The following is a 14,546-nucleotide window of genomic DNA, read 5'->3' as shown; positions in this document are numbered from 1 at the left end:
ATGTTCTTATGTGACACACAGTGTTGGACTGGATGGGCCATTGGCCTGATCCAACATGGCTTCTCTTATGTTCTTATGTATCCCGCCCTGCACGCCGAAGCAGGCTCAGGGCGGCTCACAACACAGGCACTTCAACAATTAAAACCATACATATTATAAATACATACATATTATAACTCAACCATTTATAAAATTAGTCATCATTGTAATTAAAAGCATTCTAGGATTAGATTAATATTAAAAACTTGGTGTTGTGCATTGTACAGTTTTATCCGTGGCGACGTTAGTTATTTAACAGTATGCTGTAAGATCATTAAGTAAAGGCCAGTTGGAAAAACAGCAGTCTTGCAGGCCCTGCGGAACTGAGCAAGGGACTGCAAAGCCAGCACCTCTTCTGGCAGTTGGTTCCACCAGTGGGGGGCTGAGATCGAGAAGGCCCTTTCTCTAATAACTTTCAGTTTGGCCTCCTTCGGCCCAGGGATTGTCAATAGATTTTGAGAACCAGATCGCAGCACCCTCTGGGGAATATATGGGGAGAGACGATCCCCAAGGCAGGTAGGTCCTTGGCCATATAGGGCTTTAAAGGTAACGACCAGCACCTTGTACCAAATCCAGTACACTATCGGCAGCCAGTGCAGTTCCCGCAGCCCCGGCTGTATGTGCTCCCATCTAGGGAGCCCCAATAACAGCCAGGCCGCTGCATTCTGCACTAGCTGCAGTTTCCGGGTTCAGCACAGGGGGAGCCCCATGTAGAGGGCATTACAGTAGTCCAACCTCGAGGTGACCGTTGCTAGGTCGCCGCGCTCCAGGAAAGGAACCAACTGGTATTTATTCTGCTTCAATTATTCCAAGCTTATAGCTATTTAGAATCAGAAAGTTTATAGTTAGCTAGTTAGAATTATTTGAGGTGATGAGCATGAGGGCTAGAAATTTGTTTTTAAGAACATAAGAGAAGCCCTCCCACTGTTGCCCCCCAAGCACCAAGAATATGGAACATCACTGCCTTGGACATAAGAGAAGCCATGTTGGATCAGGCCAAGGGCCCATCCAGTCCAACACGCTGTGTCACACAGTAGCCAAAATCCAGGTGCCATCAGGAGGTCCACCAGCAGGGCCAGAACTCCAGAAGCCCTCCCACTGTTGCCCCCAAGCACCAAGAATATGAAACATCACTGCCTTAGACATAAGAGAAGCCATGTTGGATCAGGCCAAGGGCCCATCCAGTCCAACACTCTGTGTCACACAGTTGCCAAAACCCAGGTGTCATCAGGAGGTCCACCAGCAGGGCCAGAACTCCAGAAGCCCTCCCACTGTTGCCCCCCAAGCACCAAGAATACAGAGCATCACTGCCCCGGGCAGAGTATTCCATCTATACCTGGGGTGTCAAACTCATTTCTTATGAGGGCCAGATCAGACATAAACGAAACCTTGTTGAGGTGGGCCATGTGTGTACCTATTTAAGATTAGGTAGCAGAGATATAAACTTTATAAAGGACACAGACAGACAAACACAATTAAAGACTTTTGTAAAAAACTTAAAAATGAAACATGCTTAAAACATTAGCACTCATTGATCTTAAAGGTACTTCCTTTGTATTTCTCCCGTGGGATCCAGGGAACTGGGCAAAGGAAGCTCTGGCTCTTTCCTTCCTTCCTCAGCGGACCAGGAGGGAGGGAGCCACAGCCAACAGAAGGAAGAGCTCAGTAGCTCTGCTGTGCAGTTGAGAGACCCTAGCAAAGCAAGCTCTCCTTCCTCTCCCCTTCCTCCCCGAGGAGCCTCAGCCAATGGAGAAAATAGAGGCTTTGCTCTGTAGCTCCTGTGCGATTGAGCAAGCCTTGCAAAGCAAGCTGTGATTCAGAAGGAAGCAAGAGAGAGGCAGAAGGAAGCAGATGACAACCAGTTGCCCGGGGGGCTGATAGGAGCCTTCCGGGGGCCTGATTCAGCCCCTGAGCTGCATGCTTGACACTCCTGATCCATCCCTTGAGGATAACAGCCACTGACGGACCCCTCTGCTCCATGTTGATCCACTCCATTCTCGAAGCTGCCTGTGCTTGTAGCTGCCACCACTTCTTGTGGCAGTGAATTCCGTGCGTCAGTTACTCGTTGGGGCTTTTCCCGGATGACACCACAAATGGGTACCTTACGTGCGCGTGAAAGCCACCAAGGCACAGAACATGCGTAGCCCCCAAATGCAGCGACTGCAGGGGCCGAGGCAGACCCACCCGAAAGCTTCTCCTGATATTCATGCCGATGTAGTGTTCTCCTGGGATGATGATGGAGTAGGGCTCTAAAAGGAGCTGGAACGGTTCCGTCTGCCCTTTCACGTCGATCTCCAGGGCGATCACGTCCTCTTCTCGGATTTCGCCGTTCCTCTGTTTTTGCAGGCTGCGCAAAGGAGATCAGAAACGTACTTTTTATTTTTGAACAATGTTGGTGCGAGAGAGGCATTTCTAAGAGGCTGATCGCAGGCCATGTGCGCTTTCCAGCTCACCTAGGGGGTTCCGGGATGCTCTCCAGCACAATCTGAAGCGCGCTGTGATAGGCCTTCAGCTGCAAAAAAAAAAATGCAGAAAGCTAACAGTTAATTTTGCTAATAATAATGATCATATGGTGTTGCGAGAACCTGAAACTGTCTGTGGGTGCCTTAGCTCTTTTAGCACTGTGTACCACTAGGTGGTGAGCCAGACATTTGGGGGGGGCTGGGAGAGCTCTGAGAGCTTGTGACTGACCCAAGGTCACCCAGCTGGCTTCATGTGGAGGATGTCGTCGTTTGAGCAGATTTGTGACCGCCTAGTCCTACCACCACCAGTCCACGTAGGGGGGTTGCTACAGTAAGATGCAGTCCAACAACGCTCTGTGTACTTAACTATATGCAGGTTTATTTTACATATATACAAACTCCCATCAAAGTGCTCCGCCAATCAATCATAGAGAGTAGAAGGGTAGTTATGTACAGCACAGCATTACTTATATACATGTGCGCTTAGTCGCTGTACCAATGAGCTTTCAGTGCTGAGCCATTCTGCACTCATCGCCTTATTACCTCATCGATCTGGTTAGAACCAGTTCTTACTTGGCAGAGCCTTGCTAGGACACTGATGTCATCTACTTTGACATTAGCTGTCAGATCAGCATGCTCCACTTGCCTCATGCCTTACTGAGCATTTTCATATGCTAACGGAGGCGTGCAGAATCGAACCTAGTTCTCCAGATTAGAGTCCGTTGCTCTTAACCTGGCTCTCGGTTAATTTTGCCGCCCTTTATTGGGGGGGGGGGAGGGAATAACTAGTCAGTTTCTTGCAGAAATTAAGAGGATTCTGCACAGGGCTGTCCTAGTTAAACGCTCCTCTTGAGCTGAAGCAGCTTATCTCTGCAGCCGAGAGCTATTTCACATGTTGCGCCAAAGCAAACTGCGGAAACACATGCGCAGCACAGAGATGCAGCCAGCCAGTCTCACACAGCTCCTTGGAAGGTGCACCTGTGGGATATTAAAGTTACGTTAAAACTTCCCTCCCTGCCATTTTGTGCTCGGCTCCGCCTCCTGTGGCAGCCATTTTATGGTTGGCTCCGCCTCCTGTGGCAGCCATTTTATGGTTGGCTCCGCCTCCTGTGGCAGCCATTTTATGGTTGGCTCCGCCTCCTGTGGCAGCCATTTTATGGTTGGCTCCGCCTCCTGTGGCAGCCATTTTATGGTTGGCTCCGCCTCCTGTGGCAGCCATTTTATGGTTGGCTCCGCCTCCTGTGGCAGCCATTTTATGGTTGGCTCCGCTTCCTGTGGCCATATGGCAGCCACTGGGTAGCTAGCTCTGCTTGCTTGGGCACCCCACGTGTGACTCAAGGATGCAATCAGTGCAGGGAGGGGCACCAGAAACTAGCCTTGCCTAGGGTACCAGACAGTCTAGAGCCAGCCCTGGATCCCTGCAGGGTTGAGAAGGTTGGGACCCCCCCCCCACACACCTCCAGAAGAAAAGCTTCTTTTCCTGGAAGATGCTTCTCATTGCTAAAGAAAGGCTCTGCACTTATATGGTAAGATACAATCTCCTGGGCGTTTTTTCCAGGAGGCCAAAATGGATTGACAAGATCCTGGCAAATCATAACATGTGTATTTTGCTTGGTGGGTCCCAGGATACATTGATTATAACAACCAATAAAATTACTTAGTGTCAGGTTTTAGAAGATGATGATATTGGATTTATATCCCGCCCTATACTCTGAATCTCAGACGCTCAGAGCAGTCACAATCTCCTTTACCTCCCCCCCACTCAAAACAGACACCCTGTGAGGTAGATGAAGATATTGGATTTATATCCCGCCCTCCACTCCGAAGAGTCTCAGAGCGGCTCACAATCTCCTTTACCTCCCCCCCACTCACAACAGACACCCTGTGAGGTAGATGAAGATATTGGATTTATATCCCGCCCTCCACTCCGAAGAGTCTCAGAGCGGCTCACAATCTCCTTTACCTCCCCCCCACTCACAACAGACACCCTGTGAGGTAGATGAAGTTATTGGATTTATATCCTGCCCTCCACTCCGAAGAATCTCAGAGTGGCTCACAATCTCCTTTACCTTCCCCCCCCCCACAACAGACACCCTGTGAGGTAGATGAAGATACTGGATTTATATCCCGCCCTCCACTCCGAAGAGTCTCAGAGCGGCTCACAATCTCCTTTACTTTCCTCCCCCACAACAGACATCCTGCGAGGTAGGTGGGCCTGAGAGAGCTCTCACAGCAGCTGCCCTTTCAAGGTTTAACTGTATGGACATAATGTTGTGAGCTGCCCTGAGTCCGCTTGCGGAGAGGGCGGGATATAAGTTGAACGTAATAAATAAATAATAAATAAGGACAACTCTGCGAGAGCTTCGGCTAACCCAAGGCTGTTCCAACAGGTGCAAGCGGAGAAGCGGGGAATCAAACCCGGTTCTCCCAGATAAGAGTCCGCGCACTTAACTGCACCGAACTGGCTCTCTACTAAACATCATCTTGAGTATAGTGTGGAACAGAGTCAAACAAAAGTTCTGAATAGGATAAATAGCTTTGTTTGCCTTTTGAGTTCCAGCCAATTGAAGTTAATCCTAAAAGCTGCATAGCATGACGGTCACATATTTTTTTAAAAATGCTAGGAAAATGTTGGGAGGCGCTGAGTCCAAACACCGGCTGTACCTTTCGGGGAGCGTAACGAAGAGTAAACGAGTGATCGGTGTGAGGCTGCAGAACTCCCATGACAGGAGTTATAGAGAACGCTGAGTCCGTCTCTAGGTTGTACTTGATCTTCGTAGGATCCACATCTCCTTCCAACACAACTGGCTGCAAGTTAGGTTTCATTATCTGCCAGTAAAATGGAAGCTCCACATGGCTAGAAAAGAAAGGGGGGGGAGCAGTTAAGAGTGATTCTTGCCCTGATTTGGATGGCCAAGACTAGCTTGATCTCATTAGATCTCAGAAGCTAAGCAGGATCGGCCCTGGTGAGTACTTGGATGGGAGACTGCCCAGGAAGCCCAGGGTTGTTACCCAGAGGGAGGCAATAAAAACATAAGAACATAAGAGAAGCCCTGTTGGATCAGGCCAGTGGTCCCTCCAGTCCAACACTCTGTGTCACATAAGAACATAAGAGGAGCCATGTTGGATCAGGCCAATAGCCCCTCCAGTCCAACACTCTGAGTCACATAAGAACATAAGAGAAGCCCTGTTGGATCAGGCCAGTGGCCCCTCCAGTCCAACACTCTGTGTCACATAAGAACATAAGAGGAGCCATGTTGGATCAGGCCAATAGCCCCTCCAGTCCAACACTCTGAGTCACATAAGAACATAAGAGAAGCCCTGTTGGATCAGGCCAGTGGCCCATCCAGTCCAACACTCTGTGTCACATAAGAACATAAGAGGAGCCATGTTGGATCAGGCCAATAGCCCCTCCAGTCCAACACTCTGAGTCACATAAGAACATAAGAGAAGCCCTGTTGGATCAGGCCAGTGGCCCATCCAGTCCAACACTCTGTGTCACATAAGAACATAAGAGGAGCCATGTTGGATCAGGCCAATAGCCCCTCCAGTCCAACACTCTGAGTCACATAAGAACATAAGAGGAGCCATGTTGGATCAGGCCAGTGGCCCATCCAGTCCAACACTCTGAGTCACATAAGAACATAAGAGAAGCCCTGTTGGATCAGGCCAGTGGCCCATCCAGTCCAACACTCTGTGTCACGTAAGAACATAAGAGGAGCCCTGTTGGATCAGGCCAGTGGCCCATCCAGTCCAACACTCTGTGTCACAATAGAACATAAGAGAAGCCATGTTGGATCAGGCCAATGGCCCATCCAGTCCAACACTCTGTGTCACATAAGAACATAAGAGAAGCCCTGTTGGATCAGGCCAGTGGCCCATCCAGTCCAACACTCTGTCACATAAGAACATAAGAGAAGCCATGTTGGATCAGGCCAGTGGCCCATCCAGTCCAACACTCTGTGTCACGTAAGAACATAAGAGGAGCCCTGTTGGATCAGGCCAGTGGCCCATCCAGTCCAACACTCTGTGTCACACAGTGGCCAAAAAAGCCAGGTGCCACCAGGAGGTCCATCAGTGGGGCCAGGACACTAAAAGCCCTCCCACTGTGCCCCCCCAAGCACCAAGAATACAGAGCATCCCTGCCCCAGACAGAGAGTTCCAACAATACCCTGTGGCTAATAGCCAATGATGGACCTCTGCTCCAGATGTTTATCCAATCCTCTCTTGAAGCTGGCTATGCTGGCAGCCGCCACCACCTCCTGTGGCAGTGAATTCCACGTGTTAATCACCTTTTGGGTGAAGAAGAACGTCCTTTTATCCATTCTAAACCGACTGCTCAGCAATTTAATTGAGTGCCCACGAGTTCTCGTATTGTGAGAAGGGGAGAAAAGTACTTCTTTCTCTACCTTCTCTGTCCCGTACATAACCACCTCTGCTCGCCTCTTGCCTTGAAAACCCTACAGGAAATGACAGAAAAGATACTCTCCATGTTAGAAAACAATACCAAAATATAATTACAATACTTTCCATTCACAACACAGTATTACAATGTGAATACCCTCGGTGGGGTAGGGCAGGATATAAATCAAATGAAATGAAATGAAAATGAAATAGTATTGCAAAGTAAATTTCAGTAACAAATTCAGTGACAAATACCACCCAAAGCACACAACTTCACTACTGTCCATAAGATGATATCAGGTTCTTTCCAAACAATACAGTCCGACGATGCAAAACCGGTCCGTTCTCGTTTCGGATCCTTATGATCCTTCCTAGAACGCTACTGTTCTTTCTCCATCTTTCAGCATTTCATTGGTCCTACCTTCTGGGGGCCACAGAAAGGTGGAGAAAGAACAGTAGCGTTCTAGTAATGAAATAAATTAGAGAAAGCCTGGAAAACAGTGTATAGTAAAGAAATAAGGCACCATCAGACTACGGCATTCAAAATTTATAAGACAGTCCTAGAGGAAGGACCATAAGGATCCGAAATGGGAATGGACCGTTTTTGCATCTGTATTGTTTGGAAAGAACCTGATATCATCTTATGGACAGTAGTGAAGCGGTGTGCTTTGGATGGTGTTTGTCGCTGAATTTGTTCCTGAAATTTACACTGCAATACTATGTTGTGAATGGAAAGTATTGTAATTATATTTTGATATTGTTTTGTGACACGGAGAGTATCTTTTCTGTCATTTCCTGATTGTTAACCTCCGCGGTCCCGGCTGACGTCAGCACTCTCCACCATCAAGAGAGGTAGCCAGGCCTTGAATTCAGCAGGAGCTCACAGGAGCGCAGCTTCTGAACCTTTCTGAGGGTTCCCCTTCCTCCTCTCCACCTACCTTGTCCACTGAATAGGAGGTGCAGCTGCATAACAATCCCTGGATGAGTTCCACCACCTCTTTTTCTTCAAAATGACCCCTGGAGGTATTGAAGTCTGTAGTTCATGAAATTGTGCACGGTCTCCAAAACAGCCCTGTCTCCTCAGCACTCGGCTCCTGAGCACTGGCAGAACCTTCTGAGCAGACAGGTCAAGACAGATAGTCATGTTCGTCTGTCTATAGCGGGGGCAGCCAAACTGCAGCTTGGGAGTCACATGTGGTTCTTTTGCACATATTGTGTGGCTCTCAAAGCCCCCACCACTCCATTGGCTGGCTCGGAGAAGGCTTTTCTCTCTTGGAGAGCCAGTTTGGTGTACGGAGAGCCAGTTTGGTGTAGTGGTTAAGTGTGCGGACTCTTATCTGGGAGAACCGGGTTTGATTCCCCACTCCTCCACTTGCAGCTGCTGGAATGGCCTTGGGTCAACCATAGCTTTGGCAGAAGTTGTCCTTGAAAGGGCAGCTGCTGGGAGAGCCCTCTCCAGCCCCACCCACCTCACAGGGTGTCTGTTGTGGGGGAGAAAGGGAAAGGAGATTGTGAGCCGCTCTGAGACTCTTCGGAGTGGAGGGCAGGATATAAATCCAATATCTTCTTCTACCTCACAGGGTGTCTGTTGTGGGGGAAGGTAAAGGAGATTGTGAGCCCTCTGAGACTCTTCAGAGTGGAGGGCGGGATATAATTCCAGTATCTTCATCTACCTCACAGGGTGTCTGTTGTGGGGGAGAAAGGGAAAGGAGATTGTGAGCCGCTCTGAGACTCTTCGGAGTGGAGGGCGGGATATAAATCCAATATCTTCAATATCTTCTTCTTTAAATCGCTTCCCCAAGCCAAGCCAGCTGGCAGCTTACAAAATGCATCTAAAGTTGCTTCTTTCCCTCCCTCCCCATCTGTTTTCCTGCCTTCCTTCCCTGCGGCTCTCAAACATCTGATTTTTGTGCCTTGCGGCTCTCAAACGTCTGGTGCTTATTCTATGTGGCTCTTATGTTAAGCGAGTTTGGCCACCCCTGGTCTATAGCAGTAGAAAAGGGCCTGAGTCCAGGAGCACCTGGAAGACTAACGAAATTCTTGACAGGAGAGAGTCGCTGCTCACTTCTTTGCTCTCGTTAGTCTTTCCGGTGTTGCTGGACTCTTCCTCAGTTCTACTGTTCTAAGCAGTTGCTGTGCCACTCCGCCCTCCTCCTGTGCACGTCTCTGTGAACCACAAAAGAGGCAAGAGCCCACCCTGCTCGCAGTGCTCCCTCGAAGCGGAGTTAGCGTGAGCCGGCTCACAGATTTTTAGCCTCCAGCTCGCACGTTTTTGGGGCAGTGGTTAAGTGCCAGTTTGGTGCCATGGTGGATGGTGTGCCTCCATGCTTTGCGCAGCCACTGTGGCCGGACCTGCCTGTCCCGCATTGGTCTTGTCAGCCACCAGCGAGCCTGCTGCAAACGTGGACTATTGCACCCTTCTTAAATCTTCGTTCGCGAAGCCAAGCCGAGAGAGAGAGGTGCCGTGGTTAAGCGTGCGGGCTCTTATCTGGGAGAACCGGGTTTGATTCCCCACGCCTCCACCTGCAGCTGCCAGAATGGCCTTGGGACAGCCATAAGTCTGGCAGAGGTTGTCCTTGAAAGGGCAGCTTCTGGGAGAGAAGAAGAAGAAGAAGATATTGGATTTATATCCCGCCCTCCACTCCGAAGAGTCTCAGAGCGGCTCACAATCTCCTTTACCTTCCTCCCCCACAACAGACACCCTGTGAGGTGGGTGGGGCTGGAGAGGGCTCTCCCAGCAGCTGCCCTTTCAAGGACAACTTCTGCCAGAGCTATGGCTGACCCAAGGCCATGCTAGCAGGTGCAAGTGGAGGAGTGGGGAATCAAACCTGGCTCTCCCAGATAAGAGTCCGCACACTTAACCACTACACCAAACTGGCTCACTACACCAAACTGAGAGCTCTCTCAGCCCCACCCACCTCACAGGGTGTCTGTTGTGGGGGGAGAAGATATAGGAGGTTGTAAGCCGCTCTAAGTCTCTGATTCAGAGGGAAGGGTGGGGTATAAATCTGCAATTCTTCTTCTTCTTCTTAGCTCAGGAAGGATGAGCCCAGAGCACACTGATTTATGCAGTAGCTCACAGCTTTAATGCCAGTAGCTCGTAACTTTAGTGCCAGTAGCTCACAAAGTAGAATTTTTGCTCACGAGGCACTGCAGCTTAGAGAGAACATTGCCTGCCTGTGACGTCGCCCACTGGTGGCTGAATTCAAACATTTACTACCCCAGGGACACATGATTGGAGTTGAACATACGTCACGTTTCTTATCACCAGTGTCTTCTCCGACGTGGAATAGGGATTCAGAGAATCGAAGCGGACAAAATGCTGCGATGTGATGTCCACGAGCTCTCCAGGGGTAATGCTGCCTTCTCCGCCGGTGACAGATAAGAGCTTCAGACTTATCAGCTGCCCAAGTCCTAGAAATAAGGAAAAAGGAGAAGAGGAGACTGGATTTATACCCACCCTTCACTAGGAGTCTCAGAGCAGTTTACGCTTTCCCTTCCTCTCCCCACAACAGACACCCTGTGTGAGATAATTGGGGCTGAGAGAGCTCTCAGAGAACTGCTCTTGAGAGAACAGCTCTGAGAGAACTTGTAACTGAAGGGCTGTCATATAGACGATGGTGTGGAATTGTTTTCTGTAGCCCCAGAAAGTTGGACCAGAATGAATGGGTTGAAATTAAATCAGAAGAGTTTCCAGCTCAACGTGAGCAAGAACTTCCTGAGAGTTAGAGCGATTCCTCAGTGGAACAGGCTTCCTTGGGAGGTGGTGGGCTCTCCTTCCTTGGAGGTTTTGAAACAGAGGCTAGATGGTCATCTGACAGCGATGAAGATCCTGTGAATTTGGGGTAGGTATTTGTGGGTTTCCTGCATTGTGCAGGGGGTTGGACTAGATGACCCTGGAGGTCCTTCCAACTCTATGATCTTATGATTCAAGGTCACCCAGCAGCTGCATATGGAGAAGTGAAGAATCAATCCCAGTTCTCCCAGATTAGAGTCCGCACAAATAACCATGGCACCAAACTGGCTCTGTGGCTGAAGGAGGAGGAGGAGGATTTATACCCTGTCCTTCACCCAGAGTCTCCGAGTGGCTTCCAATCTCCCTCCCTTCCTCTCCTCGCAACAGATATCCTGTGAGGCAGGGGGGGCTGAGAGAGCTCTCAGAAAAACTGCTCTTGAGAGAACAGCGCTGCAAGAACTTGTGACTGACCCAAGGACGCCCAGCTGGCTGCATGCGAAGGAGTGGAGACTCGAACCCAGTTCTCCCAGATCCCCAACTGGCTGTCAGTTCTGTGGGTTTGGAATGAGGGCAGGGACTGCCTTATACCGAATCAGTCGGTTGATATTGTGGGCCCTGACCAGTGGTGGCTCTTCAAGGTCTCAGGTGAAGATCTTTCCCAGAAGGGGAGCTTGGCAGGTGGGCGGACTTACTGGTGAGACTCCTCCGGGCAAAGGCTGTTCTGACAGCCGTTCTGAGAGCCAGTTTGGTGTAGTGGTTAAGCGTGCGGACTCTTATCTGAGAGAACCAGGTTTGATTCCCCACTCCTCCACTTGCAGCTGCTGGAATGGCCTTGGGTCAGCCATAGTGGTTAAGTGTGCGGACTCTTATCTGGGAGAACCGGGTTTGATTCCCCACTCCTCCACTTGCAGCTGCTGGAATGGCCTTGGGTCAGCCTTAGTGGTTAAGTGTGCAGACTCTTATCTGGGAGAACCGGGTTTGATTCCCCACTCCTCCACTTCTATGTGGCTCTTATAGTAAGCAAGTTTGGCCACCCCTTGTCTGAAGCAACAGAACAAAGTTGGAGTCCCATGGCACCCTTTAGTCCAACCAAGTTCAGTGCTGGGGACAGAGCCAGTTTGGTGTAGTGGTTAAGTGTGCGGACTCTTATCTGGGAGACTGGGGTTCAATTCCCCACTCCTCCACTTGCACCTGCTGGAATGGCCTTGGGTCAGCCACAGCTCTCGCAGGAGTTGTCCTTGAAAGTGCAGCTTCTGTCAGAGCCCTCTCAGCCCCACCCACCTCACAGGGTGTCTGTTGTGTGGGGAGAAGATACAGGAGATTGTAAGCAGCTCTGAGCCTCTGACTCAGAGAGAAAGCGGGGTATAAATCCGCAGTCTTCTTTTTCTTCTTCTTCTGGTGCTTGGCTTGCTTGACCAGCTCTTCTCAGCTCTGCAGTGGCAAAGGCAGTCAAAGCAAAATCCTCGCCCTCTGACATTTACACTCCCAAAGGTGTTAACAACTAACCTGTCAGAGTGATTTCGTTGATCTGGCAATTGTCGCAAGCGATGGTGTATGTCACTGACGCCACTCCGGGGAAACTGGGGAAGAACACCGTCTGAAAGGGAAGTTTCTGCATTATGAAAAGAGAAGTACTCCGAGAGCCTTCCTAGACTGCAAAAAATGTTGGTTTTTTTCTTAACGGTTTAAATATCACAACTTTCTCCAAGGAATCCTGGGGACTGCAGTTTGCTGGAGGTGCCTAGGAATTCACTGTCTGTGATCTCTAGGATCTGCACCCTAACAAGGGCTTCTTTGATTATCCATATTCCTGCATGACCCCTGCCCCTACACCCAAGATCTGCTAGGACAGCCTGCGTGAAGAGTCCTTCTGCAGAGATTAACCTCCGTGGGAAGCAGGGCCTTTTCAGTGGCAGCCCCCCCCCAAAAAAAACCTCTGCAGTGCCCTCCCATAGGAAATTGATACAGCTGCCCATAGGAAATTGTCCTGCTGGACAAATGACTAACCTCAATCACTACAGAGTGGCCTGGAAACAGCTCAAAAACAGCAGGTTGGATCCCAAATGGTTCTTGCTCCACAAAACCAAATGTGGCAACAGCCTTTGCAAAAGACAGGGGGAAGGGGGTAATCGTTGGATTAATGCACGAACGAACGAATGAACGAATGAATGAAAGAATCTAGGAAGACCTCTGATGGATCAGACCAATAGTCCATCTAGACCAGTATCCCGTCTCACGTAGTGACCAACCAATTCCTCTGAAGGGCCAGCAACAGGGCAGAGAGGCCGAGGCCTTCATAAGAACATCAGAAGAGCCCTGCTGGATCAGTGGTCCATCTGTTCCAGCATCCCATCTCACACAGCAGCCAACCAGTTCCTCTGGAGGGCCGACAACTGGGCACAGAGGTCGAAGCCTTCCCCTGATGTTGCCTCCTCTGAATGTGGTGGCTCTGAATATGGAGGTTCCCCTCAGCAGCCACGACTCCTGGCCAGGGACGGACTCGTCCTCCAATTTAATTCATTAAAACAATTATGCCCCGCTTTTCCTCACGGTTTAAGGTGATGAGAGTCTGGTTCTGAAAATGTTGCGGTCGACATCAACCAGACGATTCCGTCAAAGCAGAAATGGGCAAATTACGCTGCCCTCCACGTGACAATTTATCAGGCGAATCGGCCAGCCGAGACTTTGGCACTGGCTAGCAGGCTGCGAAGCTGTTAAACCGCTTATAAACCTGGGTGCTGCTCAGAGCTGCGCAGTGGGAAAAGGGGACCTATCTGAGTCTCTGTGCTTTTTTCTGAGGGCTCAGAGCAGGACCTTTCTTTGAAGTAGGAGCTCCTTTGCCTATGAGGCCACGCCTTCCTGATGCAGCCAATCCTCCAAGACCTTACAGGGTGTCAGACGATGGGATCTCAAATCAACCAGACCTTGAATTGTTGCAAAGTTAGGCTTTATTTGATAATCCATAAGCATCCAGAGGAAGGAAGATTGAGACTGATACGTTGTAGCAGTAGAAGGCATGCTATACTGGGGTACATCAAAGCCAACTATACAAAGCCATAATTCGAAACGCTGCTGAGTTGAGGTGCAAAGATTCACACGGTCTCCCCCTCTTATCTTATTGTTACTGTTAGTCTTCCGGGGATGGCCAGGCGGCTGCCCCTGGAGGCGCTTTATCTTCAAAGGGGGGATTCCTGCCTTTGTTAGTATCAAGGGGAGAAACGTTCACATCAAGCATTGGCAACAATCTACAACTCTCTACTTTGATATGCAAGGTCTTTCCCCATGGTTAGTAACAGCGTTTCAAGATGGCAACAGTTCAGCTTAAGCATTTTATTCAGGAAAGTTACATCGGCTGACACAGGGCTCTTAGTGCAGGGCCTACTGTAAGCTCCTGGGGGATTGGCTACATCGGGTGGGGTGTGGCCTGATATGCAAAGGAGCTCTTGCAAAAAGAAAAAAGCCCTGGGCTCAGAGTCAGATGCGGCTTTCCCACGTTCTAGCACTAGCAACTCCAATTTCAATGGGGTCCTGGGGCCCAAAACTCTGCCAACCTCTGCTTTACCAAATACCTTCTTGAGAGAGAGCGCCCTGGGGGAGGAGAGAGGGGAAACCTGGTCCGACAGCTCCTGCTTACTTACCCGGAAGTAAGGAGGGGGCCACATGGCCTTGGGCATGATGCAAAACTTCCCGCTGCTGCACCCTTCGTTTTTGCACAGGAATTCCAAAAACTTGATTCCGCCCACCAGGCAGGCGCCGCAGTCCAAGACCTGAGGCACTGCAACGACAAGCGCGAAAAAATCTAAAGGGGACAAAGGCTAGCCGCGGGACGACACGGGCAGGGCCGGCCTGTCCATTAGGCAAACTAGGCATTTGCCTAGGGCGGGGGTGGCCAACGGTAGCTCTCC

General features: G+C 50.0%; 1 protein-coding gene across 1 annotated transcript in view; it reads right to left on the bottom strand.

The window, feature by feature from the left end:
- Nucleotides 1-14,546, bottom strand: part of DLEC1 (DLEC1 cilia and flagella associated protein) — a 97,243-nt gene that overhangs the window by 44,580 nt on the left and 38,117 nt on the right. Inside the window, 7 exon segments of the mRNA XM_060247984.1 lie at nt 2,224-2,386; nt 2,493-2,551; nt 5,166-5,358; nt 10,157-10,319; nt 12,148-12,238; nt 12,649-12,741; nt 14,280-14,416. Coding sequence (XP_060103967.1) covers nt 2,224-2,386; nt 2,493-2,551; nt 5,166-5,358; nt 10,157-10,319; nt 12,148-12,238; nt 12,649-12,741; nt 14,280-14,416 — 899 coding nt within the window.

Source organism: Heteronotia binoei, chromosome 10 (assembly GCF_032191835.1).
Source record: "Heteronotia binoei isolate CCM8104 ecotype False Entrance Well chromosome 10, APGP_CSIRO_Hbin_v1, whole genome shotgun sequence".
Taxonomy (NCBI): Eukaryota; Metazoa; Chordata; class Lepidosauria; order Squamata; family Gekkonidae; genus Heteronotia; species Heteronotia binoei.
Note: the sequence above shows the minus strand (reverse complement) of the source record. Positions and strands in the feature narration are given on the sequence as shown.